We start from the raw sequence: 25,443 nt of genomic DNA on the forward strand, positions 1-25,443 counted from the left end.
TTCTGATGACCAAGACCATCATGTAAGAAGGACAGAAAGATATTTTATCAACTCTGACAGATTAATGGACAGAAGAAAGTTTCATGTATTCATAAAAGGAATGACAGTCTTGGCTTGAGTAGCAGAGACGTTGATGGCATCTTGCTAAATTAAATAAGCTTGCATATGTTGCTCATCTAGGTAAAGGTAAAAGGACCCCTGACCGTTAGGTCCAGTTGCAGACAACTCTGGGGTTGTGGCACTCATCTCACTTTACTGGCCGAGGGAGCCAGCGTACAGCTTCCGGGTCATGTGGCCAGCATGACTAAGCTGCTTCTGGCGAACCAGAGCAGCGCACAGAAACGCCGTTTACCTTCCCACCAGAGCGGTACCTATTTATCTACTTGCCCTTCGTGCTTTCGAACTGCTAGGTTGGCAGGAGCTGGGACCGAACAATGGGAGCTCACCTCATCGCGGGGATTCAAGCTGCTGACCTTCTGATCAGCAAGCCCTAGGCTCTGTGGTTTAACTCACAGCGCCACCCATTGCTAATCTATCCAGTTTTAATTAGATCCAGATCCACACAGACTCAAATGCATCTGACATTCCTTTGCTTACACACCCAGCCGACAAAGCCCTTTCCCTTCCTGGGGAAATGAAGTTGCGGGCTGGTCGCAAGCCCGCCCCATGCACGGATGACAAGGCCCCCAAACCTGCTTTAAAATGCCACAACTGAAGTAGACATTCTTAGGAAGCTGAATTCTCTGGCCAATTAATTACACATTTCATGGTTTTTCTGCATTTCCACAGTTAAAGCACCCAGAAGGCTTTGCTAATAGGTTAATGTAGGTCTACATACATATATATTATGATGGCCTTGCATGGTAGAGTCACTGTTTTTCAAGGGAGAAACCATTATCTGACCTGGCCAGATTAGTCACTGCATGGCTGAACTAGCATGTGAACATATTAAGCACTGTTGCTGAATATAATAAATAACAAACAATTACTTGTACCTAGTTTTTCCAGAAGCTTGACCACCGCACTAGCAGTGGGGGGAATCACACATCCATGCATGTCTCCATGCACCAACCTTGCCAAGTTAAAATCTGTTACTCTGCAATTAAAAATATAGGGGGGGGGGAGAGAGAGTATGTGAGAGACAGCATGTGTATGTAAAATATAGAAACAAATGCTCACTTATTAACACACACAAACTATAATGGGGTGGTGTAAGCTAGAGTACATGATCATGAGAAACTATAGCTTTAGTAACCCATTTTCTCTCTGCAGCAGTGTAGCTGCATCCACTGAATGTGCATAAATGCTTCCACTACATTTTAGAATTGCCATTACCAATTTGGTTTGAAACAGAACATCACTTCCAGAGAAACTTTGTACCCTTGCCTCTCAATAGTTAATAAAATTCTCAGTTCCTCATCTGTTACAAATTAAATATCTGCTTATACTCAGGTCAATTCTCCTGGATTTTTTTCAAAGTAAATGAAATGAATAATAGCTTTGAATAATATCTTAGGCAATTAGACTCCATAAAGGCTAAAAACAAGAAAGTAGATCACCATTTGTCAGGCCAAACTGGAACATACTTAAATTAAATCCTTTATCTATCAAAGCCAAATTAATGGATGCCGTATATATTTTGCTGTCAAATTATTTTCAAAATTAGGAACTGGGAATTATGCCTAGGCTAGGATAAGGATTAAATTAAAACCCACTTTCTTTTGTTTTAAGAGAACAGTCAGCCATGTTGATGCTCGAAGGCATGCATTTACAGCTGTTGCAAACTAGGTGGGTGGGTGGCACCTCAGAGAGGGCTGGGTGTGGCCTAGAAAACATATAGGTTTGGTTCGTACATTAAGAGAAATATACTCATTGACTGCATTCACATGTCACAGTAACCCAATGATGAACAGTTCACCATGAATGCAGAGATAATGCCCACTTTGCTCCCCCTTGCTAATGAGCAGGCATCGCAAACCATAATCCTTGGCTTAGCACTACATTTGGACTGAGCCATCATGGTTTATTTCACTTCCACAAACCACAATGGTCAAGCCAAGAACTAACTTTGGCTTCAGAACATAGTTTGGTGCAAAACAAATCACAACCTCCAGCTTAGATGTAATGCTAAGTCAAGGATCATGGTTTGTTGTTCCCACTTGCTAGAACAGGAGCAATCTCTGCATTCACAGCAAACCATTAACCATGACATACACTGACATGCAAATATGCACTTTAATCCACACATTCAGTCATTTGTCATTTTAATACAGATTATTACAAATGTATTAAAAACGAAATGAAGTAAACAAAGTTAATAAATATTTCTGACTGCAGAGGGAGTGGGTCATCTCCCTTCCCTTTCACTGGTGGCAGCAACATCTGGATCCAAGCCCATATGAATCCACATTTTCTGGAGACTGAATAGCATTTAACTTGCCCATTCACATCTTTCTCTGGTTTTACAGCATTCAATATTTTGCTTGTGTATGACTCTTTACTGAGGCGAAGGAGAAGACCATGAATTTTAGGATTCTCATTGAGCTTTACAATTTCATCTATAACCTAGAAAATAATAGAAAGTTAAGAAATCAGGATTTAAAAATGATCAGCTTGAAGGACATGATCAAATATTAGAATTTTAATATATAATGAAAATTGGATCATTTATAAATGGAATCAGACATGATGTTTCGCTTGCAGAAACTGAAAGAATATAGCAAAGGTACACTCACTATTATGATTGTGTGTTGCTGTAAAAGTCCACCTTTGGGCACTTGAACACTGATCTATCATTCGAAATGCATACTAACTGCTACATCCCACAATACAGTTGTGAGTCAGTACTATAGTAGTCTAAAGATACCACAATAGGCTGAAGATGGGTGGGAGCTGGTCAAGTAGGGGATCGCAGCACCGACACAGATATACAGTATTTCTAGAACTAGAAGGAACCCACAACAACCCACAAGGGAAGGACATGGTCGCAGGCCAACAGCAAATTTATTATTTGAAGCATGCCATTTATTAAGTGAAAACGAGACAACAAATATAAAAACATCATCATGGCATGGAAGAATGTCGAATGTATAATGCTTCCAAAATGTGGGCATACAATTTTAACGGAGTGGATTATTTTTACCACATAGGCGAATGTCTTCTGTTTGTTCTGTGGAATTTTCTGCACTTAAGAACAATACATGGAGAAGAAACTTGTCGCATGGTCAGTGGGAACAGTGTGTCTCATGAAAGCAGCTCTAGGAAGGGGAAATAGATTTCTAACACTAACGTTAAGATAAGGTGGTAGGATTGGCAGGGGTGGCAACCTCCCCTCCACCCACTCAGCCTCCTCTCCTCCCACCTTCTTTGTAGCTCCTGCAACCACCACTAGCTGCTTCTGCTTCTGCTTCTCTCTCTCATACTCCCACCATCACAATGTCTCTCCTTTCTCAGAGCATGAGGCACTGTGGGATGACCAGGCAAGATAGCCTCAAAGAGCTTTGTAGAAGTTTTACATTCCTCTCCATTGTTAGAAGATCTGTTGATATTGTAAGTGTAGGTTATGACAGCTACTTACGCAGGAATACTGTAATAACTGCAGATTGAAAGCTCGCCCTTATTAATATTCTATTGGTAATGGCCTTACCATGCAATATAACATACTGTAACTAAACATAGCAGATTTCTTATTGCAATAATGTCTGGGTGAGACACCTGCAATCAAACAGCAGGCAGCCCTCCACAGTACACAGCTCAAGTTTTCAGAGATAATGTAAATCTGTAGGCAAATGCAATACATTATATATTATTAACAGGGGTGAGCTGAGGACTGAAGACTATCAATCTCAACTTTGAATTCCTTTGTTATTTTTAGAAAGAGTCATGCTATCCTTAACTACTTCAACGGGACTAAACATGTAATCCATGAGACTCCAACTCATGCCTACTCACAAGTATGTTCTGCTGAATACAATGGGTCTTACTCCTAGGTAACTGGGGTTACCTCTGAGTAAACATTCCTTAGGAATAAGAGAGTGCTATTGTGCTCATGTCCTGTTTTTAGGCTTCCCAAATGCAGAGCTGTTCTTATGGGTATTCAGTTGCAAAACTAAGTGTATTTAAACACAAGGATGTAGTCCTCTTCACACTTACACTGATGTAAACCCTACTGAATTTGTGGGCTTATTTCTCAGATGCATAGACTCAGGCACGACACTTCAATGATATATGCAAGTATATGTGCTTTGGATCATACTATTAGGCAGTTTACAGGCATGTACCATAGGCAGTGCTTGGGTGGGGTGGGGTGGGGGGGAAACGCACATAAAGATTTTTGCACGTATTTCAAGAAGCACCACTGGAAGGAAGTGGGCAGAAGAATTTTGCGGCCCCTTCTCCTGTCAGCCCTTCAAATCCCGCAAGAAGCAGACAAGTAACTATATAACCTTTAAAAAATATCTGAAGGCAGACCTGCATAGGTAGCTTTTTAAGGTTTTATGTTTTGGTATGTTTTTATATATGTTGGAAGCCACCCAAAGTGGCTGGGACAATCCAGTCAGATGGGTGGGGTACATATAAATTGTTGTTGTTGTTGTTTGTTAAGCTTCCTGAATGTGATGGGCTATGATGCAGAGCGAACAAGAGGAAAGTGAGAGATCCTCTCATGGAAGGTGCCTCTACATAAATTTCAGCAAGCCTTCCCACACCACAGCCCAGCCCAGCCCAGCTTATCCAGGAGGACACTCAAACTTTAGGTAAAGCCTTTGGAAGCTACTGGGGGAAAGAAGGGGTAGGAAAGCCAACAACCCTTTTCTATGAGCTTTTTTCTGAATTCAATCAATTAGCCATTCAGCACTACTGAATCGGGGGAAGCCCTAAATTCATAAATTATTACCTCATGTTCAGTATAGTTGCGAGGGAGACAAATATGAACAAGGTTCAGGCCAATCTGCAAAGAAAAATGGGAAAAAACATTTTCTAGAAAGACCAACAATTTCTCAGTTTAATTTGGAAGAAACAAGTATTTCCATACTCTCACCTCTTCAGCAATGTTTTTGATAATTTCTTGCCCCAGATCATCATCGCCAACCTTGAAGGGATTAAAGAAAAGTAAAAAGAGAACTGTAACAAGTTAGGAATGGTGTCAAAGAAAATGAGACTGTAAACAATTTGTAACTAAAGAAAAAATTGCAATCAATACTTGATGAGAAATTTGCAACTGTGTAAGAAATACGATTTACTGAACTGAATGGAAATGGTGAGTTTCTTAATATAAAAGGAGTATGTTGCACAATCAAGCACCTTTGGGCAAATTCTTGGCACTGAGTAGCTTGGCTTTGCAAGCCCTATTCCCAGTTGCTAAAAAACCTATCCCTGATGCTTGCACATTCTTGTGGTTATATAGAAGTGAAGCAATCCCTGACAAGATAAAAATGGAAACATACTAGCTTGGCTTCCCAGAGCACTCCATAGAAAATTAGAGCACTGGGAAGCAGTACAGAGGATTATAGTCTTTGGTATGTTTTCAGGATGCCAGCAGCCTTACTGCAAGAAGTCACATCGGTGGGTTGCTTTGTACAGAACAGTTATTTAGTTATCAAATCCAGCTTTAAGAAACCAATGTTTTAATTGGGACTACTCTTGCACCCTCAGCCCAATTTATCTCATATCAGGTTTTTGGAAAGATAAAAATGAGATAGGCCATGTATTCCGCTGTGAGCTCCTTTGAGGAAGGGCAAAGTATGAATATTTGAGAGTAGTGAAGGTAATATCTCCTGAAGGTTAGATACTGAACAATCCTCTTACTTGGGAGTAGGTGAGTTGATATCCAGTGTAGCTCCAGAAGAAGACATTCCACTTGTACCAATTTCCCTGCTCAAGCTTCAGCTCAGCATGCTAGAGGGCCTCCCTGTCCTCAGAAGTCTCACCACCCTTAACAAATTAGTTCCCAAGATCCAATACAGGGAAGCCCTGATAACTGAAGTAGTGTAAGAGTGCTTTCATAGAATTGCAGAGTTAGAAGGGACCCTGAGGATCATCTAGTCTAACTCACTGCAATGCAGGAATATGCAGCTGGCCCATATGGGGATAAAACCCACGACCTTGGCATTATCAGCACCACACTCTAACCAACTGAGCTAATGTATGGTGTGGATGTGACCAAGATTTTCAGAAGCTGTAGCAGGAAGATCATACACGAAGATTTTTATTTAGGGGAAGTAACATTAAAGATTGTGAAATGGAAAAATTAAGTCCAGCAGAAATATGGTTTAAACAGCTTCTACTACTGGCCATGTTGGGGATGATGGGGCTTGTAGTTTAGCAATATATGGAGGCCAAAGGTTCCTCACACTATCAAATATACCCAATAATGCATTTATCTGGTTTAAAGTAGCTCTGTAGTTAAGAAGATGTTATGATGTGCAAGATAAATGGCCATTCACAGATCTAGATCTGTTTTCATAAAGTACTGGTTTGTTGTTTCACTTCTGAAATCATCATCTATAGGGTTTTACCTGTACAACAGCAAGTGCTGGTTTAAATGTAGGATGCTGTCTCTGCAGTAAATTCAGGGCTTTCCTTGAACTCTCAATGATTTCACTTTTAAAAATAAAAATATGATCTGTATTAGTATATAATATAACTTTATTTCCATGATCTCACCAGCTAGCACATGATTACCCTTTCTGGATTACCCACAAAGACAATTGCTCATTTTGAGCATATCATATCATATTTTGAGCAGAGCATATCATGAGCCAATATGCAATATCTAGCAACATCAAAATAGCAAAAAAACCATCCAATCCTACAGCAACAGTTAAGATATAAAGGCTACAATCCTAAGCACACGTACTCCCATGTAAGTACCATTGAAGATACCTCAGATCTACAAAGAAACTATTTGTTTTCAGAATGTTATTCACATTATAATTATACATTTATTTAAAACATTTTAACCTGTTTAGCCAAAAAGGCCCGCAGGGCAGCTTACAAAGATAAGCAGTATGACCACTACAATGGTATCTCTGGTTACGAACTTAATTCGTTCCGGAGGTCCATTCTTAACCCAAAACCGTTCATAACCTGAGGTGTGCTTTTGCTAATGGGGCTGCTGCGCTGCTAGCGCGCAACTTCTGCTCACATCCCTGGGCAAAGTTCGCTCCCAGGAGCATCTACTTCCGGGTTAGCGGAGCTCGTTAATTGAAGCGCTTGTAAGGAGGACGGTATGTAACCCGAGGTTCCACTGTAGTTTTGGCCTTTAATTAGTTCTATACCAAGGTTCACTAATACACAATATATATCTGTATAGTTGGTCTTCAATGACTGATTTCCCAGTACAAAATACCCCCAAGCTATGTTATTTTACGAATGAGGCACACATGTGCAAAAGTGCACCTTCATAGGAACACAGAAAGCTGCCTTATACCCAATCAAACCACTGATCCAACTTGCTCTGTACAGACTATACTGACTGGCAGAAGCTCTCTTGGATTTTAAGCAGGGTTTTCTCCCAGCCATAGCTGGGGATGCTGGAGGTTGAAAATGAGACCTTCTGCATGCAAAGCAGATGCCCTACCATTGACCCATGGCCCTGCTCCTAATACACATATACACACAATATTGTTACATATTTCCCCAATCTCAGAGCGGTGTGAGAGTCCAGGAGCTCCCCCACGGTCTGTGTTTCCTTTGGCAATGAGGCACAACAGAGACCGTGGTGCTTTTATGATATATGACTTATTTACACACATATACAATTGAGCCTAGGAGGGAAGGGTTTAAAGCATTAAACTTCAAATTAGCTCCATTTCTCCCATTGCTCCAGCCTCCGATTCAGGTTTTGTGCTCTGACCCTGCTTGCTGCATTTAACAGACTGACACATTTTCCCCTCCCACTTACATCATCCCAAATTGAAATCCCTAAACTCCCTCCTAAAAACTCTGGCATTCTCTTCTGCTAACTTCCCAGAGCTCAGGGCAGGGCTCCACCCATTTGCAGCTGGCACAGTCTTCGCTTTGCTGATGGCTTATCTCTCTGTCTGTGTACTCTGTTAACAACTCATACTTAGCAGCCATTATCAGGCTGGCCTGTATTTTGACACTGCTAAATTCAGCCAAGCATTGATTAAACTTCAACATTTATCAAATCCAGGAATTATGGGTGTCTTGCACCCACAAACTCTGGCACCCACAAATTCATTAACAATACATTATAGATGAAGGGTGGTCAGATGCAGAAAAAAAGGCCAAGGCTCCTACAGCTTTAGTAGTTGTGTGGATGTAGGAGTTTGTACACCTGCAGAAACTGCATATTCTACACAACTGTTAAAAGTGTAAGAGCCCTTTCCCCTTCTGCATCTGGCCACCCTACATCTATTAACATAAAGCCAGAGGTCATGCTTCATGAAACCAAGGTATTAAATTGATGCTGCATTGGGAGACCTTGATCCCAAGGTGCTAGTATCTCAAGAGGTTCTTTCCGCACATATAGCTGAAGCGTGTTCCTGTATTTGTCTACTCAAAAGTCCCACTGCATTCAGTGGAACTTACTCCCTAGTAAGTCACCACAGGACTGCAGCCTTAGCATAGCAAACTGAGAAGAAGCTTCTTTTGCTAAATGTATATTAGATGATGAAAAAGTTGGCAGTCCTAGAAATTCAGCCTTTTGTGGAACTTGTACAGTATAAATGTAAGCATGTTTACTTAGAAGTTAGCCAAACTCGGCTCATTGAAATTTGCTTCCAAGTAATCAAATTAAGACTGGTGGTGTTAAAGGAATAGTGCCTTTCTTGAGTGTGCACTCTGGAATAGCTCTGCAGGGCAGAATCTTCTGCCACAGAGAACAAATTATGGAGATAAATTTCCAAGAGATTAACTGCTACCTGTTAAGGGAGCCTTAAAGGAAAAGGAGTTCTTTACAATAAAAAAAATTGGCGCCCTAGACACAGTGGCATAGCGTGGGGGGTGCAGGGGGGGCCGGCCGCACCGGCCGCAACATCTGGGGGGTAGGGTTAGGGGGCGCAAATCCACGGGTTAGGGGGCGCAAATTACTTGCCTTGCCCCGGGTGCTGACAACCCACGCTACGCCACTGCCTAGACAGTGCTGCATACAGCGATGACAGAAAGCCAAAATAGGTTGGATAGCCATGTCTATGAGGCAACTCTGAAAATGGCAACTGCCCTCACAGGATCCAGTCACTTGATTTTATTACAGTGCTACCTCGGGTTACATACGCTTCAGGTTACAGACGCCGCTAACCCAGAAATAGTACCTCGAGTTAAGAACTTTGCTTCAGGATGAGAACAGAAATCGTGCTCCAGTGGCGCGGCAGCAGTGGGAGGCCCCCTTAGCTAAAGTGGTGCTTCAGGTTAAGAACAGTTTCAGGTTAAGAAGGGACCTCTGAATCGAATTAAGTTCTTAACCCGAGGTACCACTGTATTGTGTTTTTCACTGGGTTGTAAATCATCTTTGGGATTTATTATATTTCAATTTATATGTAGATTTATTTATTTTATATCTATCCATCTGTTGGCATCCGTCTTTCTCAAGAGATGATGGAAGAGAGAGACAGAATCTATATATAATTGGTGGGTGGGGGTCTGGAGAAAGATATAAATAAGCAACTTCCAATGAACCTAAATGAACTCCGATTTGAGTTAGTAGCTCTGGAAGCGGGGAGTGAAAGCTGGCGCTCAGGGGGCCAATAAGAAGCCGCGCTTCTCGCTTCTTCGCAGCGGATTGGCTCCCGGAGACGGATTGGCTCCTCCTTCCCCCCCTTCTCCTCCGCAATGCATCTGCGTTATTGCATCAGACACAACAGCCAGCCCGGAGGCGGAGCCCTCCTCCCCACGTGGAGGCGAATGGCCGAGTGCCGGCTACGAACTAGAAGCGCTGGCGGCGGGACCAGGCACTTCCCACCCACCCCCGTTCTGCAAAAGGGGACCCGTCCGCTCACCTGGCCGCCGAGCCCCGTAGCCCTCCGCTGCCGGACCCTCGCTGCTTGTCCAGGCGGCCCCACGTGCCGCAGATGCCCCGGGGGAGCAGGAGCGCGCCTGGGCAGCCGCTTCCAGGGCGCAGCAGAGGCAGAGCCCCGCAGCCCACCTTCTTTCCGCCGTGCTTGGCTGCAGCCGGTGTCGCCGGTCTCCACGCCAGGCGACGGAGGACAGAGAGCCGCATGGCTGCGAGAGGAAGGACGCGAGGGAAGCTGCTGCTGCTGTCGGGGCTCCCTGGCGGGGAGGCGGAGTTGTTGGCTTCTGGGGAAGGACGTGGCGCGGGGAGGGGCGCCCGACGGGCAAAGCGTGGCCGGCTCCAAGAAATGCCTGCGAAAGGCGGGGGCCCGGCGGAGCCTCGGCGCCTCGCTTGCCCCTCCGGGCATAGACTCGTCCGCAAAGCTCCCCTCAGGTGGTGAGCGAGCGGGTTGTCCTCTCCAGCGGACCCAGGGCAAGTGCCATGGCCCTCGCTTCCCCTGAGCAAACGTCCTCACTTGGAAACATTGGCCTTATAATGAACATTGGGGTGGGGGGCATGTTAGTCTTTGCTAACTTGGAAATAAATCCCACGGAAAGCAGCTGGCCTTACTTCAAAGGAAACGGGAAAAGAGGGACGAGGAGAAATATTTGGTAATTAAAACTGCCAACCACCGCTTCAGCGTCTGCTGCTGCTGCTTGCAGAATCTTCCTTTGAATTTGAAGAGCATCTCACCCGGCTGGCAGCAGACTCTGGCTTTTCCCACAGTACCTCTGCGTTGTGCCTTTTCTGGGGCATTGTGGGAAATGAAATTTGAAATGGTGGCCACCTACCACTGGTTACAAGGGGCCCAGGACAACACTTGGCACCAGTGGCGTAGCGTGGGGGGTGCAGGGGGGCCGGCCGCACCGGGCGCAACATCTGGGGGGCATGCGCTCGCACTCGCAGCTCTCTGCCCCTACGTGGCTCACTCACTCACTCTCACTGCAGTGCTGGCTGTGCGAATCCGAGCCGCCGGGTCGCCGCCCACTGTGGAGGGGAGGGTGCCAGGCATGCGGTGCGGTGCGGAGAGAGAGCGAGGGACTATCTGGGGGAGGGACAGTGCAGCGGGGGGGGGCGCAAATTACTTGCCTTGCCCCGGGTGCTGACAACCCACGCTACGCCACTGCTTGGCACCAATTATTAGTAGGAAGAAAGGCTGCAGCATGATCAGTAGGATACCCAGCGTTTTGAAGAAGCCCTTTGGCAAGGAGCGGAAATGGTTCTTTCTTAATAAAAGCCGGTGCTAGAGCTCACAAAAGCATCTGTCCATGTTTCTACAGCTTTTATTGGTGCCTCAGTGCCAGTGGTCCCAAGTCAGGGGTGCATCTTGTCATCCCAAACCACAGTGTCCTACTGCTACATGGATACTATGTTCATTTTTCTACTCTGGGAGAACCTGTGCTACTCCTAGCCTATGAACCAGAGTGATGATATAACACTACACTAGGTTTTCAGGACCCCAGGGATTGCTAATATCTGGTGTCTGAACAAATGAACAACAAATCACAGCTCTCACTTCACTTATTGACTAAAAATACTGAGGGCCAGAAGCAACCTACTAAGCTGGCTCATTTCACAGCAATTGCTTAGAAGGATACCTGTATATTTTGCTTCATATTTCACCCCCTCTTCCTGGAGGGCTAAATATTTACCCTTTCCCCCCAAATAAAAGCTCACAAATCCAGGCCCTCTGCCCAGGGTGCCAATGAAGGCCTTCACAGGCACCATGGCACCCACAGGCTTTAGCTGGTTGACCCCCGTAATACATTATACTAGAACACACTCTTTGTTTTGGATCTGTATCTTATATTAATATATTCACCAATGCTGGCCCTTCCCAGCTGATTCAGTGAATGATAAAAGCCAAGCAAAGGAGGCAGTGGCAAAAGTTGCAAAGGGGTGAATCCCCTTGGTACACTGCACAGTGAAACATTTAATTAACAAAACAGACTACATTTTCTTTTTCAATTTTGCTGCAAATAGTATTTATTCCCCCCCCCCCCATGGCAGCTATTACTTACATATTTTCAGGTTTGGCATGCTTTAAACTCCGCTTTTAAGCATAACAAAATGAGAAAAAGCTTTACTGAAGAATATTCTACATGTACATACATTTTTTACATCTTCCTTAAAAAAAGACTCCTTACATGAAAAAAGTGCAATGTAGAGGTTGTCTCTAACCAGTAGAATAAAATGCTAACAAATGATTTGCAGAAATTAGAAAATACGCAGTGTGAATCCATCCAGAATGACTTCATTGTGAACCCTGTCCAGTAGAATCATGCTAACACTATCAACAAATAGTACAGAAATACATTAAAACCAGAGTATTTTACAAACAATGTTACATGGTTAAAAATTATAAACCTCCTTTCAAATGTTCTTTACAAAAAGTTGCAAAAGAGAGGTATGACTCTTCAAAAGAAAAGAGAAACCCACCTTTAAACTAAAAAAATGTGATGAGTCTGCTATGACCTATCTAATTTGCAGCACATGTCATATTGACTCCTCTGCTGCATCCTTAATTCTCTGGCTCTATTGTTGCAGTTTTAGTAATGGCTGCTATTTCCCTACTGTGCCCTCACATTACACTTTTGTGCTACCCACTGCCATGAATGAAGTAATGTGCTCAGGAGAGTTCAGACGGTAAAATGGACCCACTAACCTACAATGTGGGTGGTGGTCTTGAAGAAGACCCTCAAATGAACTCGCCTTTTGTGTACCAAGAAACAGCTGCTTTTGATTCCATTCACATTTGTATTGTCCTGAGGCTGCAGAAAATTTATATATTTAATTTGCTCTGCTCATTTGAGAAGGCTGTGCAACAAAGTGAATTTAACCTTCTGTGTTACAATATGAAGGAATATATATTAGTGTCTTCAGGAAGAAAAGATGCATGGTATTTCCAACTGTTCATTTACCAAGTTCAAACCAGGTTGACAATGGCATTCTTTTGCTATTTTGGCTACATAGGTTTTGCATGAGGAACTGTAGTATTTATAAAATCTAGATCTGCTCTTTTGTTGGGAGTACTTTTCTTTCTAACTGGTATTTTTGGGAAAATGGCAACTGAAGATGTTAGACAGCGTAAGTCAAGCTCCCTACAAAGCATGAACTAGATACAAGGTTGGCAGCTCATTTGAGAATTGAAAACCAGTATTACCCTTGTTTTTATGGAAACATTTTCCAGGGCTCAACTACTTGTGAATTCAGCTGTTTGCTTTTCTGCCAGCAAAGCAAAAAGTACCCCAAACATATTATTGCTTGTTCCTAACAAAGCTATGTGTTCCATTGAGCATATATCTCATTACTTTATCAGATTAATAAAATTCCTCTGTCGTTACAAAGGAACCCAAATGTGCCTATTGTTAATGCACTCAAATTAATTTCTTTTACTATTATTTACATTATTTTACATTTTTATTAAATAAAAATTGAAGTTTGCTAATTTAATATATACTTGCATTAGTCATAATCTATTTTACTAGACATAGCTTGAATTGCAGTCAGCTCTTCAATGAAACTGGGACAGCCTTGTGTATAAGAAATTTTGAGATCGTGGTAAACCAGAAATAAAATCCCAACATTCTTGAAGTAGTATTTCAAAAATTAAAAAGCATTTGTTGCACGAAGTTCAGATAAATTCATAAACCACAAAGCTTTCAATATCTATTTTTGGTAGAATGGAATATACACTCATCACTTGCAGGATTTTGTCAAAAAATGCCTGTAAAAGCAACTTTTTGACATTCTAAAATGTATGAGGGCTACTGTGCCTTGTGCTAGAGCAAAGTGGAGTGCTTTTAAGTGGAAAAGAGAGAACTCCCACCCTTGGCAAAATGCATTTCAATTTCATTTATATCACTGTTATATGTCCTTCATCTGAAAACTGGTTAAACATTGTGTGTTTGCACACCGTATTTTTCCCCCCAAGTAAAAACACTACTGCTTCCAAGCTAAAGCTATGCAAAAAATAAGACAACAGAATACACAGCAGCATAAACAACAAGAGTCAACTCTATTCAGGTATTTGGTACCTGCTCATACTAAATCTGTGAAGGGGTTATTGAGAATGTACAGACATGGGTGCTTTTCATGTTCTCCCAGCCCATGTGTGATAAGCATCAGTCTAAAAGGTTGGGCTATGTGAGCATGGATGTGCAAGTGAACAGCTCCTGCCCCAGGAACAGCTATCAATCAGCTCTGTGGAGGGAGCCATACCTGCATACAGATGGACCTATTCAGACGGATGCCAGGACATGGCCAGCATGTGTGTCAGTATTTAGATGGCGATAACAGCTTGTGCTATCTCAGTGTTCCTTTGTACGTTTGACATTTATGGGTACTAAACATCTGATTAGGGCTGCTTATTACTTTCATGTGATAAAAGGGAGACAAAAAGGAATGTAGTGTATTGAAATAAAAGGATACCAACTGAAACAAATGGGGGAGGGGGATCCCTTTAAGCTAAATGGGCCTGAACTATCTCTAGTTTGTGTTCAGTAATGTATAGGTTTGAATTACTAGTGTCAGGAAACTGTTTCCAAAACAGGGAGTTCCAGCTACCCTGCAGGCTTGAATTGGAGAAAGGTGCTTTGCTGCTTGATCCCACAGATTCCATTTTGGTCTGTACAACAAGTGCACATTTTATTTATCAAACCTACTTGGAAAAGTGGGCTGCGGAAACGTAAGGAGGGAATCTTAACGCTATTGGACTTAAGCGACAATACAACAATAAGCTTCAGTCCAATCACAGTATTTCATACCCCACTTGATGAAAATATATGTGCAGTCCTTTAAGCAAGTAAACCTGAGAGTACTCTTTCTTTATCTTTCACTGATATTTCACTGCACATTTCACATAATATGCCAGTCCCTCCCCCCCTTGCTTTTCAGCATTAATGCCATTCCTAGAACAAAATCAGAATTCTGGCCTACATGACTGGCTCTCATAAATCATTGCCATGATTTCAGCATATGGGACACTGTTAAGAATGGATGCAAGGAAAAGCTAGCCAGAAATCTGCCTGCAACGTAAAGCCAGTCAATAACTTGACAGTGCAAAACTAGTCACTTTAAATTTCTCACTATATGATCGTTAAAATATACACACTACAATGTACACTACCAGTATAGGCAGCCCTATTATAACTTTGTCAGCATTAAGGCATAATGTTAGGAATAAAAAAAAAAATCAAGCAAAGCTGCTTGAGCTAAGACACTGAAATTTTTCCCTTAAGGACTGGACAATGTTCTGCTGATTAGGAGATGGTACCCTCCATAGGTAATCATTCAATTTATCTGAATCACTACATGTGGCCAGGAAAGAGTCTGATGCCTTAGCAGGAGCCAGGGGCATATTTTTGTCACTACAAGTTTCTGAAGCGGCGCAATGTATATTTATGTTTGGATCCGAGAGTTTTGTTTGGTTGTAGAAACTCTCTAAATCGGAGCCCTCATCTTCAGATTTTATTTCAACATAGTCGTCATCATCCCCTTCTCCATCATCAGTGTCTTTGAAGTTAGAAAAATAGTTCTGGGTAGCAATTTGTGCATTTGAGAGCAAGTTTCTGTTAACTCTAAGAATTTTTTGAGAATCCTGCAGAATCATTTCAGAGCAATTCTCAAGGCTTTGCTTTGCTCCATCACATGCTGCAAGTCCTGGGGTGGCGCCTGGCACAGATTCTTTATAGTGTTCAGAGAGAAAGTTCCTGTCTGAATGCAGCTGCTTCTTGTCCATTTCATGTGGATAATTTATTGAATCCCCAGACTTGCTGGCCACAATAGAGGAAGATGATTGTGACCTGCTGTACATCTGTGACTTTGCATTGTTTTCCCGTCTTCCTAAAGAGTTAAAAACCTGACTGTGGTGCAAGTTCTCTTTGTTAGGCTGACTTATAATTGCGCTCCACCTTTGTGCAGGAATGTGCGGGCGAAGAGGAGTCTGAAGGGAAGGCACTGAACAGGCCGCCGGCAACTGTCTCTGCTTTGCACTCATTTCCGAAGGGGAGCTTCTGGCCTTCAGGTGTGGGACTTCCGACCAGGGAGAGAAATCTGAGAGTTCCACATTACTGTATGTTGAGTGCAACCAGTCCTCTGCTCTGAAGCATTCCGCAGCTAACTGAGATGTTGACACTGGTGAGGAATACCTTACGTTTGATGGGTCTTGAGAACTGGTCTTTTGGGGTGAGGTTTCCCGAAAAACAATCTGATCGTAGAGCTGGGAATATTCAGCAATTCTGGCACCTAAAGAAAAGTGTGACAGAGGACACAATGGTCAAAACAAAGTTGCATTGCATATTATTAAAAGGCTGTAACATGGGAATTAAATTTATAGCGTAGTAAGGACGCATCTTTTTAATAAGTCCTGTTGATTCTAATAGGTCTCACTGACAAGTAAGCATGCATAGGATTGTAGCCTTAGCTATATTACCCACTCTATTAGAGCCTTATTTGGATGTTATTACTACTATACAGAAGACAGGAGTGCCTGGCGTGCTCTGGTCCATGGGGTCACGAAGAGTCGGACACGACTAAACGACTAAACAACAACACAACTATACACAACTATGCACAACTACTATACACAACGTTTCGAATCCCCGCGATGGGGTGAGCTCCCATTGCTCAGTCCCTGCTCATGCTAACCTAGCAGTTTGAAAGCACATCAAAGTGCAAGTAGATAAATAGGTACTGCTCTGACGGGAAGGTAAATGGTGTTTCCGTGCACTGCTCTGGTTCGCCAGAAGCGGCTTAGTCATGCTGGCCACATGACCCAGAATCTGTACACTGGCTCCCTTGGTCAATAAAGTGAGATGAGCGCTGCAACCCCAGAGTCGTCCACGACTGGACCTAATGGTCAGGGGTCCCCTTTACCTTTACCCTTTACTATTATACAATTAAGATCACAGAGGGAGAGTGGGGGGCTTACATATGCTAGCCGCCGCCAGGCCCACACCTACAGTATCCACAAAGGGGGACATGCATGGGCTGCTAAGCTACCTGTGTGTACCTCCTCCAAAGGCATTCAAAGTATTCAGTGTAAGAATGGTTTAAAACAACAACATTGTCACCATACCAATGGCAGGGCCTCCTTGTTTCTTCTCTTCCAAAATGGCTGCTAAGTCCTTGTGCCTTGATTTATGTTGCCGGCTCAGAAGCTGCTCTTGCTCTGGGCTTTTTACTTTCAAAAGCTGGTTTGCCTTCTTAATTTTTTGGCTGTACTGTCTTGCCATTGTGAAGACCCGGTTTTTTGTTTTATCCGCAGCATCCAGTTCATTGTCAGTACTTTCTGCATTTGCACTGCACAGAATACTACTGGCAGTTTCATAAAGACTATCGACAAAAGCTCTCTCATTGGAGAGGGAAGATCTGTTGAGACTCATCAAGGAATTTGCTCTGCATGGTGTTTCCTTGCATAGCGATGCTTCCTCCTCAAATCTGAGGTTGGCTTCACTCAACCTGGCAACTTTGTTGGGCAAAGCTTTTGGGAAAACAGGTGTTTCTGGCAGTGAGAGAGGGGGGAGTGAATATCCCACATCTTTATTTAACTCACAAGTAGTTCTAGTAGGAGTGTTGTTGTCTATGTCATCTTTGCAGACAGGAAAAGCTGCAAGGACATGGTCTCTCGTCTTTTCCTCATTTTTCTTGATGTAATTCTCCAGGTCATTCCAGATTTCATCCACTTCCTCAGATAACTTGTCCGCAGCAGATTTGTGAGAGTGTGAATCAGAGTTTGATGAGCTATCCACTAAGCTCAAATAATCATGATCTAATGGAACACAATGATAGGGATTTTCATCTTCACTAAAATGGAGGCTTTCCTCAGAAACAAACTGCCGCAGGTGGTCACAGCATGCAAAATCTGTTTCCAGACCCAGAAAACTCCTCTTTTTGGAACACTTAAGACGATCACATTTGAAATTTGTCAGTGATTGCTCTGGGAGGACTATGGTATCATAGATATTTTCCTCACTGATCCTTAGATCATGAGAGCTTACAGGTGGAGTTCCTCTCCTGGGAGTAGTTTCATTTCTGCTGGTAGAAACAGAGGTCCTGCTTTGAGGTGCCTGTCTTTTATTGAAAGCAATGTCTTGGTCTTGAGCCTCATAGAGTGAGTCTCTAGCTGACCCTTGTGGAGCACGGTCAGACGCTTCCCTACGAGTGAGACCCATTAGTTTCAAATCTTCAAAACTTATATTGTCATAGACATGATCTATGTCATCAATAGTCAGTTCTTCTGAAGATTCTAGGTACACCTGCAGATTGTCCATGTCACTCCTGGAACTTTTTATTTCATTCCAAGTAGCATTCTGACCAAGGTCATTTTTTCTGTATCTTGAAGCAGACGGAGAAGTTTTACTTTCCCCAGCACTGCTGGCCCGCCTCACAATTCTGTGAGAGTTAGAGTTAGAAATGTCCCTTTGATGAGCTAGCCCTACGTGCCAGCTGCAAGGGCGGCCTGAAGGCTCTCTCTCTTCACAACCAATGGAAACCAAGTTGGATGTAGATTCTGACGGTACAAACATCTGATAATCATCTTCGTCCTCTGTGTTCTCTTGTGGGGGGCGTCTGCTTGGGAACAGGGCTTGCCGAATCTGGTGGTCTGTCCAGATGTTTCTCACCGCATCTGTTCTGCCCAAAATATTCGCCATAAATGAGCTGTTTTGTGGTGCAAACTGCCGAGATGGATGACCACCTCCACCGCAGGAAAATGAAAGCTTTGCGTTGACCTGGGAAGGTGCTTCATTTGCAGGCTCCTTTGCATTCTATGAAGTTTTGAAACAGAGCACACTATTAGTCTATGATCTAACTAACATGCAGAATCGTAATCACATATACGAGGAGGGCAACCTTTACTGAAGTTGAGAGTCTCATTTCCTTGAGGGAAACTGGCTGGGTGCTACATATTGGTGCTGGACAGAGCCAAGACAAAAAGTGGGTGCGGACACCTCTTTTCCTTCTCTTTCTGTCTTTAATCCTCCCCCCTTCATCATCCATTCATCTCTCACACAAACCCCATGCACAAACACATACTCTATTCATCAACCATCCATTCTGCCTCTCATGTACCCTAGCCATTCACAAGCATTTGTCTGCAGACCCCTCCACATGGTTCAGGACACCCAGGAGCCTCCGGGTTCCGTAGGCTACAATCTTGAACAGACACACAAATGAGTAAGTCCCTTTGAACACAGTCAGCGGGATTTACTCTCAAGAAACCAGGGATAGGGATGCACTGCATTATTTTCCTGGCTTTTTAAAAGCGAAATTTGAATGCTCCTTTCCTTAAAACCTCCTTTGAAATGCCTGCAAAAGAAGACATTTTATTTCACACCACTGAATACATTAAGTTGACAAATTATACAACCACTTTTCCATAAAGACTGTACCTGAATTTCACATTTACTGAGATTAACACTTCTTCGTTTCTCAAAATTTTCAGCAACTTGACTGTTTAACCTTTTGCGGCCTCCCTTTGGTTTCTGCTGGGAATTTTGTTGTGTGGTCTGCAGAAAACAGAAGGGTTACAGTATGACACATAATCCTTTACAGAGAAAGCCTTCAGCCAAAGCCAAGTCTCAGAAATGTCAAATGTTCGACAAGATACTGCATTATTACAGTGGAAAGGACTCTCTGGTGGGGCCTCCTAAGCTGACAGAGGTCAGCAAAAGGCAGTGCGCTAACACAAAATGTTTTTGACAAAGGACATATATTTTTCTTGTTGCAGGGTAGATGGTGGGCTCCAGGAAGAGTATTCTGGAAGACATTGCTTTCTGATTGATATGGTAGCTGTAATGCCATCACTCTGAAAGCATGAGGATTCTACATTTCACGAAGTTTTGGGTGGTGGTATTTTCCTCTCAAATAAATGTACAATGGCTAGGAACATATGCAAGTCTTGTTATAAGCTCAGAAAGGCTGCCTGAGCACTGACAGGGAAAAGAGGAATGGCCCTTGGCCTCTAGAAATTTCCACAAAAAATGTAACGGATTATTACTATTTTTCAAAATAATATTATTATTTTAAAATAATAATCATGTAAAAATATTTTGTACAAATATACACAAGTGGTGTATATTGTGTATAAATATAGACATGCAATATTTTTTTTCAGTATGAGGAAGGCACTGCAAAGAGAAGATGATGTCCCCTTTTCTCTCCCGGCATGAAAATTCACTCTCTCTCTCTCTCTCCCTCTCTCTCTCAGTGTATGCATTTTTAAATGTGTTTATCTAAACACGTGATTTAAAAATGCAATTTAAATAACAACAACCACAACAACAACAGAAAACTGCATCACAAAATTTGGGGAAATGAAAATCCAAATAATCATTACATTCCAATTCACACACTTCCAATCTGGGAAGTGTGGATCAGGTAGGTTCGCATTGGAACTAACAGAAATAAATCCTTCAAGCACCAGTAATTCTCATCCTTTATGTACCCATATCTGACACACACCCTACTGTTCATCTTTCCATTTCACAAAGCAAGTTGGCTACCTGTTCAGTCTCTTCTTCATCGTCAGCGTCAGTCTGATCCATCACACCAGTGAGGGCGTTATCCTCTTGGTCGCTACTATAGGCCACTTCATTGGAGTCCAGTCCTTTGTGATTCAGTGAAAACTTTTTCCTAGGACTGAGGAGGGCTTCAGCCTGAGATAGCAGGGTTCCTTCAATACTGATCCGCTTGGAAGGAAAATATATATTTATATGAAGCACCAGGTCCCATCCTTCTCATTTTAAAGCTATAGCTAGATCAGCAGCTATTCTGATGTGGGTGCGTAGCACATTCACATATATATACACATACGCATTTACATAAATATGCAAATATATGTATATATAAACGTGCACACACGCACAAGCCACACACGGTCTTCAAACAAAAACATCTTGGAGGTCCTGGGCCACAGGGAGGTTAGGCTGGCCTCAAACAGAGCTAGGGCTTTTTCGGCTGTGGCTCTAATCTGGTGGAACGCTCTCTCACAAGAGACTAGGGCCCTGTGGGACTTGACATCTTTCCGCAGGGCCTGCAAGACAGAGCTGTTTCACCAGGCCTTTGGCCAGGGCACAGCCTGACCCCCTCCCTTGGCAATCCTCACAGAACTCTAGCCCAATGGTTGCCATTAATTTGATTTGAATTGATTTTAGAATGAAATGATTTTAGAATGTTGTATTATTTTACTGTTGTTAGCCTCTCTGAGCCCAGCTTCGGCTGGGGAGGGCGGGATATAAATAATAATAATAATAATAATAATAATAATAATAATTACATCATGTATTTGGTCTCTTTTTAAATCACCTCTCACATAGCTTTTATTTCTCAGTAGTAGACACACACATCCTTCTGAAGATGACACACCGATGTATAGGAAATATATGTGGCTTAATATCAGAACACGGAGCAGTAAAAGGGCAGTGAAATGACCACGAGTTTAATGCAGAAGTGGGGATATTGCTGCCTTCCAGATGTTGTTGGGCTCCTGTTCCCATCAGCCACAGCCAATGGTCAAGAATGCTGGGAGCTGTAGTCCAGGAACATCTGGAGAACCATAGGTGGCCAATTTCTGGCTTAGAGGAATCAAGAGAGTATGTGGTAGGCAGCACTTCTTAGTCTCTTTGGTCTCTTTCCCCACCCTTTGTTATGTTTCAAAACTGCACTACCACGACACCCAGCAGGGAACAGAGCTGGGATACCATTGAGGGGGGCAAAACGGGAGACAGTCATGTTTGATGCATGGCACATAATCGATCAAGTGATTGCATAGCTCTATTCATTTCAGTGGCGACTGCACAAGAGATCTTCCAGGCGGATTGTTTGCATGTTATGGTTTGGAGAGGTGGGGGAATATTCAGATTTCCTGCCTCAGGTATAAAATGCTGTATGCCAACCCTGAGCTTATTGTTTGCAGTTGTGCACAACTGGAGGTAAAGAAGGGTAAGACCATGACAGCCACTAGGTGGCAGGCATGGATAACAATCGTAAGTGGAAAAATGAAAACAAACTGTTCTGAAGTTATAAAAAGTATTCAGTACTTCAAATCTAACTTTTTTGAAAATGACTTTTAAGCTACTGGGGGTGGGGAGAATGATATGGCTTACCTTTTTTGTGTCTGGGTCCATTTCTGAAATTATTAGTGGGAAACAAAAAACAAAACAATCCTAAGTATCACTTAGTAAAAAAATTATGTTCCGCAGTTGTGGAAAACAGGTTTAAGTCTAAAACACCTGTTGACTTTAAAATGGAAATTATAAACCAAAGTACTGCATTTAACATGGGCCCCATCAATAGATAAGGCAAGCATGCTTGAACATTTTTGTAATAAATTTATCCCATGTGAAAAACTCCCCCTGCATTCAAAACTGAAAGGTTTGCCTGCTGGTTTTTGAAGGTTGCTATTTTTGTGTGTCAAATATTTAACAAATCTGACATTTCTCCCCTACCAAGAGATTGAACACGACTCCCCCCCCCCCCCCCAGGACAACAGGTGTTTTTTTTACTTTACATAGACTTAATCAAACTCTTAAAGGTGCCTCATGATTTGTAATACTTAATGCATAATATCACATACAGGACAAATTGTAACTCACCGCTTGGCTTTATGATTTTATGGGCTCTGGATGAAGGCTCTGTGGGAAAAACACATGTGCTTTTGTTTAAAATGTTTATGCTGTCTCCTGATTTAAAAGTTATTATAAAAAAAGTATCCTAAATAAACCCAACTACAACCAACAACAGCCAAAAGAGAAACAGTAACACCCCAGAAAAACTTAGCGGACTGCCCTGGACTTTGGTTTTACACCAAATTATATGTGTTAGTCAGTGCCAGGCAAAGAAGTTCTCAAAACAGGGCTTACACCAGGGATGGAGAACATGTGGCCTCCAGATGTTGTTGAACTTCAACTCCCATCAGCTCCAGCCAGCATGGCCAATGGTCAGGAATGATGGGTGTTGTCGTTTGCTAACATCTGGAGGACCACAGTTTCCCTACCTCTTCCATAGGGCTTGGTGCTGCTATTGAAGAGGCACTCACCACATTTCTGATGGTGGGGGACCAGGAAGTACAAGGACCTTTTTGGATGACTTGACTGTAAAAGAATGTTCCTATAGGAAACCACAACAAAATATTTTATTACCTGACTTCCTTCTCACCCTCTGTGGGGCGATTCCTTCTTTAGAATTACTCGATGCTTTCATTTCTCCTTCTGGGCTATAATGGAATCCTGGGTGATCTATAAAGAAATTAGAGAAACAATATGTAAGTATGGCTTCATACATCAGGTGCGCTTTTGGAGAAGACTTTATGATGACAGCATTACATTTCTCAAGGCTTCGTCACAAACAAAACTTAGAATAGGACAATGCAGGGAGAAGCAGGCTTGGTTTTAAAGGCTGGAGCAGGCATGTGCAAACTTGGCTCTCCAGATGTTTTGGGACTACAACTCTCATCACCCCTAGCTAACAGGACCAGTGGTCAGGGATGATGGGAATTGTAGTCCAAAAACATCTGGAGGGCCAAGTTTTCCTATGCCTGGGCTGGAGTCACCTAGGAACAATTTGAGAATGCCCTCTGATTGTTCCCAAGGATACTTTTCAGTTTTATTTCATATTAGTGAATGGCTTTGAGAGGGATGCTTGGGAAATGTCTTGGGTAGCAACATACAAGCTATGTAAATGTCTTTCACTCCACAAATAATTTTGGAGAAGACATTCTGCATGCATAATAGCAGTCCCTTGGAAGGGTGATATTAAAAATGAATTGAAAAGACAGCATAGTTCATCATTAATTATTTAATGTGCTCTTATTAAGAATCTCAAAACACAAGGTGATGTACGAGCTGGCAAAACTTTCCTAAGCAGAAAACTTTTATCCTGCTTGTGGTTGCCAATGTTTTATAGAAGGGAAATAGAGAGTCACACTGAACAACACTGTTGCCAAAACCAGTTGTTGTTTAGTCATCTTAGTCGTGATTGACTCTCCGTGACCTCATGAACCAGAGCATGCCTTGGAAACTCTCACTTCCTTCTCAAAGTTTCTCCTTTTTTATGTCCATGGAGTTCTCTTGGCAAAATACTGGAGTGGTTTCCCAGTTCCTTCTCAAGGTGGATCACATTTAGTCTAAACTCTTGGCTATGACCTGTCTGTCTTGGGTGCCCTGCATGGCATAACTCATAGCTTCTCTGAGTTATTCAAGCCCCTTCGTCAAGACAAGGCAGTGATCCACGGAGGGGACAAAACCAGTACACAACCCTAAAACTGGGGTGGCTTAGCTCTATGACGGAGGGAGAAACTGCCTCACCTTGTAGAATTCTCCCCAACAAGGAATATAAAAGCTCTTCATAAATACACACGGATGTAGAACATTGCCTATCATATAATTTTGCTAGTTCCTAATAAAGTTCAAAAATGAATAGGCTATATATTATATAATCTTACTGAAATTCCTTACAAAGTCAGGTGACAACTTCAAAGGGTCAGGTGACTGACACTGATAGCGTGCTTTCAAAGGGACTTGCTGTAACCACCAATCAGCCAATGGGGAACTGCCTAGCAGAGTCAATCCCACTGGGGCTCACCGGCAGCACCAATCATCCAAACACTATTACTTTTGTGCAGCCATGTCTGAAAATATTTAGTTAACTGCTACTAGCAAAGATTCTCCATTACGGGTCCTGTAAACAGTGGTGGTAGCAGCAACTTTTTCTGAGTGTGTGTCATGTACATTCTCAGTAATCCTTATAAGAATTCTTTAAAATAGGCCAGCAATATTATTATCATGTCAGAGATCTGAGCTTAGACACTGTGACACATGGAAGTTTGAGTTTGTGGCTAGTGTATCTACCTTACTGAAACAAATTGTGCAAGAGGGAAAGTATCTAAAAGTCTCACCCATGTTCTTATTCAAAAGCTCTGAGCCAGAACCAGAAAACATTGTGACAGCTAAGATGAATGCATCCAGTTGTCTTATTACGCATTTTCCTTAGTTTTTTAATTAACAAAAATTAAAATGCAAATGAATAGTTATATGCAAATATACTTACAGATAGCATCCATTTCAAGAATTGCTTGCTTGGCCTGAAAAAACAAAAACAAATATTGTGCATAAACCATATGAACTTGCTTAACACCTCAGCAATAGTCCTTCCCCCAGACTCTGGGTCCTCGGCTGGTGCACCACCACACCAAACCTTCTAAAACCTGAAAGGCAACATTGGTTTCAAAACTGCCCTGATTCAAGTGAACTTGGTGGAATGGAATTCATGTGCTGTTATCATAATGTGGCTACCCAGATGCATCTATCACAGAAGACTAAAATACACATATTTTATTTTTAACATATCCACACTCTTAAAAAGGCGGGTTTTAAAAAGGAGGGACGCGGGTGGCGCTGTGCGTTAAAGCCTCAGCGCCTAGGGCTTGCCGA

General features: G+C 42.6%; 2 protein-coding genes and 1 long non-coding RNA gene across 6 annotated transcripts in view; 1 reads left to right on the forward strand and 2 right to left on the reverse strand.

Moving 5' to 3' along the window:
• MTHFD1L (methylenetetrahydrofolate dehydrogenase (NADP+ dependent) 1 like) overlaps positions 1-10,739 on the reverse strand; it is a 108,928-nt gene extending 98,189 nt beyond the window's left edge. The window contains exons 1-6 of the mRNA XM_083434832.1: positions 9,960-10,739; positions 6,516-6,600; positions 5,039-5,089; positions 4,895-4,948; positions 2,441-2,565; positions 996-1,096 (exon numbers count right to left, since the gene is read on the reverse strand). Of these exons, the coding sequence (XP_083290958.1) occupies positions 996-1,096; positions 2,441-2,565; positions 4,895-4,948; positions 5,039-5,089; positions 6,516-6,600; positions 9,960-10,180 (637 nt within the window). The 5' untranslated portion in view covers positions 10,181-10,739. The remainder of the gene's footprint in view (positions 1-995; positions 1,097-2,440; positions 2,566-4,894; positions 4,949-5,038; positions 5,090-6,515; positions 6,601-9,959) is intronic.
• LOC310675086 lies at positions 10,705-11,275 on the forward strand. Its single transcript, XR_014509935.1, has 2 exons — positions 10,705-10,846; positions 11,157-11,275. It is a non-coding gene; the product is annotated as an uncharacterized lncRNA (long non-coding RNA).
• A 692-nt stretch (positions 11,276-11,967) lies between these two features.
• The window catches only part of PLEKHG1 (pleckstrin homology and RhoGEF domain containing G1), a 101,233-nt gene continuing 87,757 nt past the window's right edge, over positions 11,968-25,443 (reverse strand). For all 4 annotated transcript variants that reach the window (XM_083434745.1, XM_083434746.1, XM_083434747.1 and 1 more), the window contains 8 exons: positions 25,061-25,094; positions 23,155-23,250; positions 22,609-22,647; positions 22,120-22,142; positions 20,518-20,703; positions 19,405-19,521; positions 17,091-18,780; positions 11,968-16,258 (listed from right to left, as the gene is read on the reverse strand). In XM_083434745.1, coding sequence (XP_083290871.1) covers positions 15,207-16,258; positions 17,091-18,780; positions 19,405-19,521; positions 20,518-20,703; positions 22,120-22,142; positions 22,609-22,647; positions 23,155-23,250; positions 25,061-25,094 — 3,237 coding nt within the window. In that variant the 3' untranslated portion in view covers positions 11,968-15,206. The remainder of the gene's footprint in view (positions 16,259-17,090; positions 18,781-19,404; positions 19,522-20,517; positions 20,704-22,119; positions 22,143-22,608; positions 22,648-23,154; positions 23,251-25,060; positions 25,095-25,443) is intronic.

This window comes from Podarcis tiliguerta (genome assembly GCF_965153285.1).
Source record: "Podarcis tiliguerta genome assembly, chromosome: 3".
Taxonomy (NCBI): Eukaryota; Metazoa; Chordata; class Lepidosauria; order Squamata; family Lacertidae; genus Podarcis; species Podarcis tiliguerta.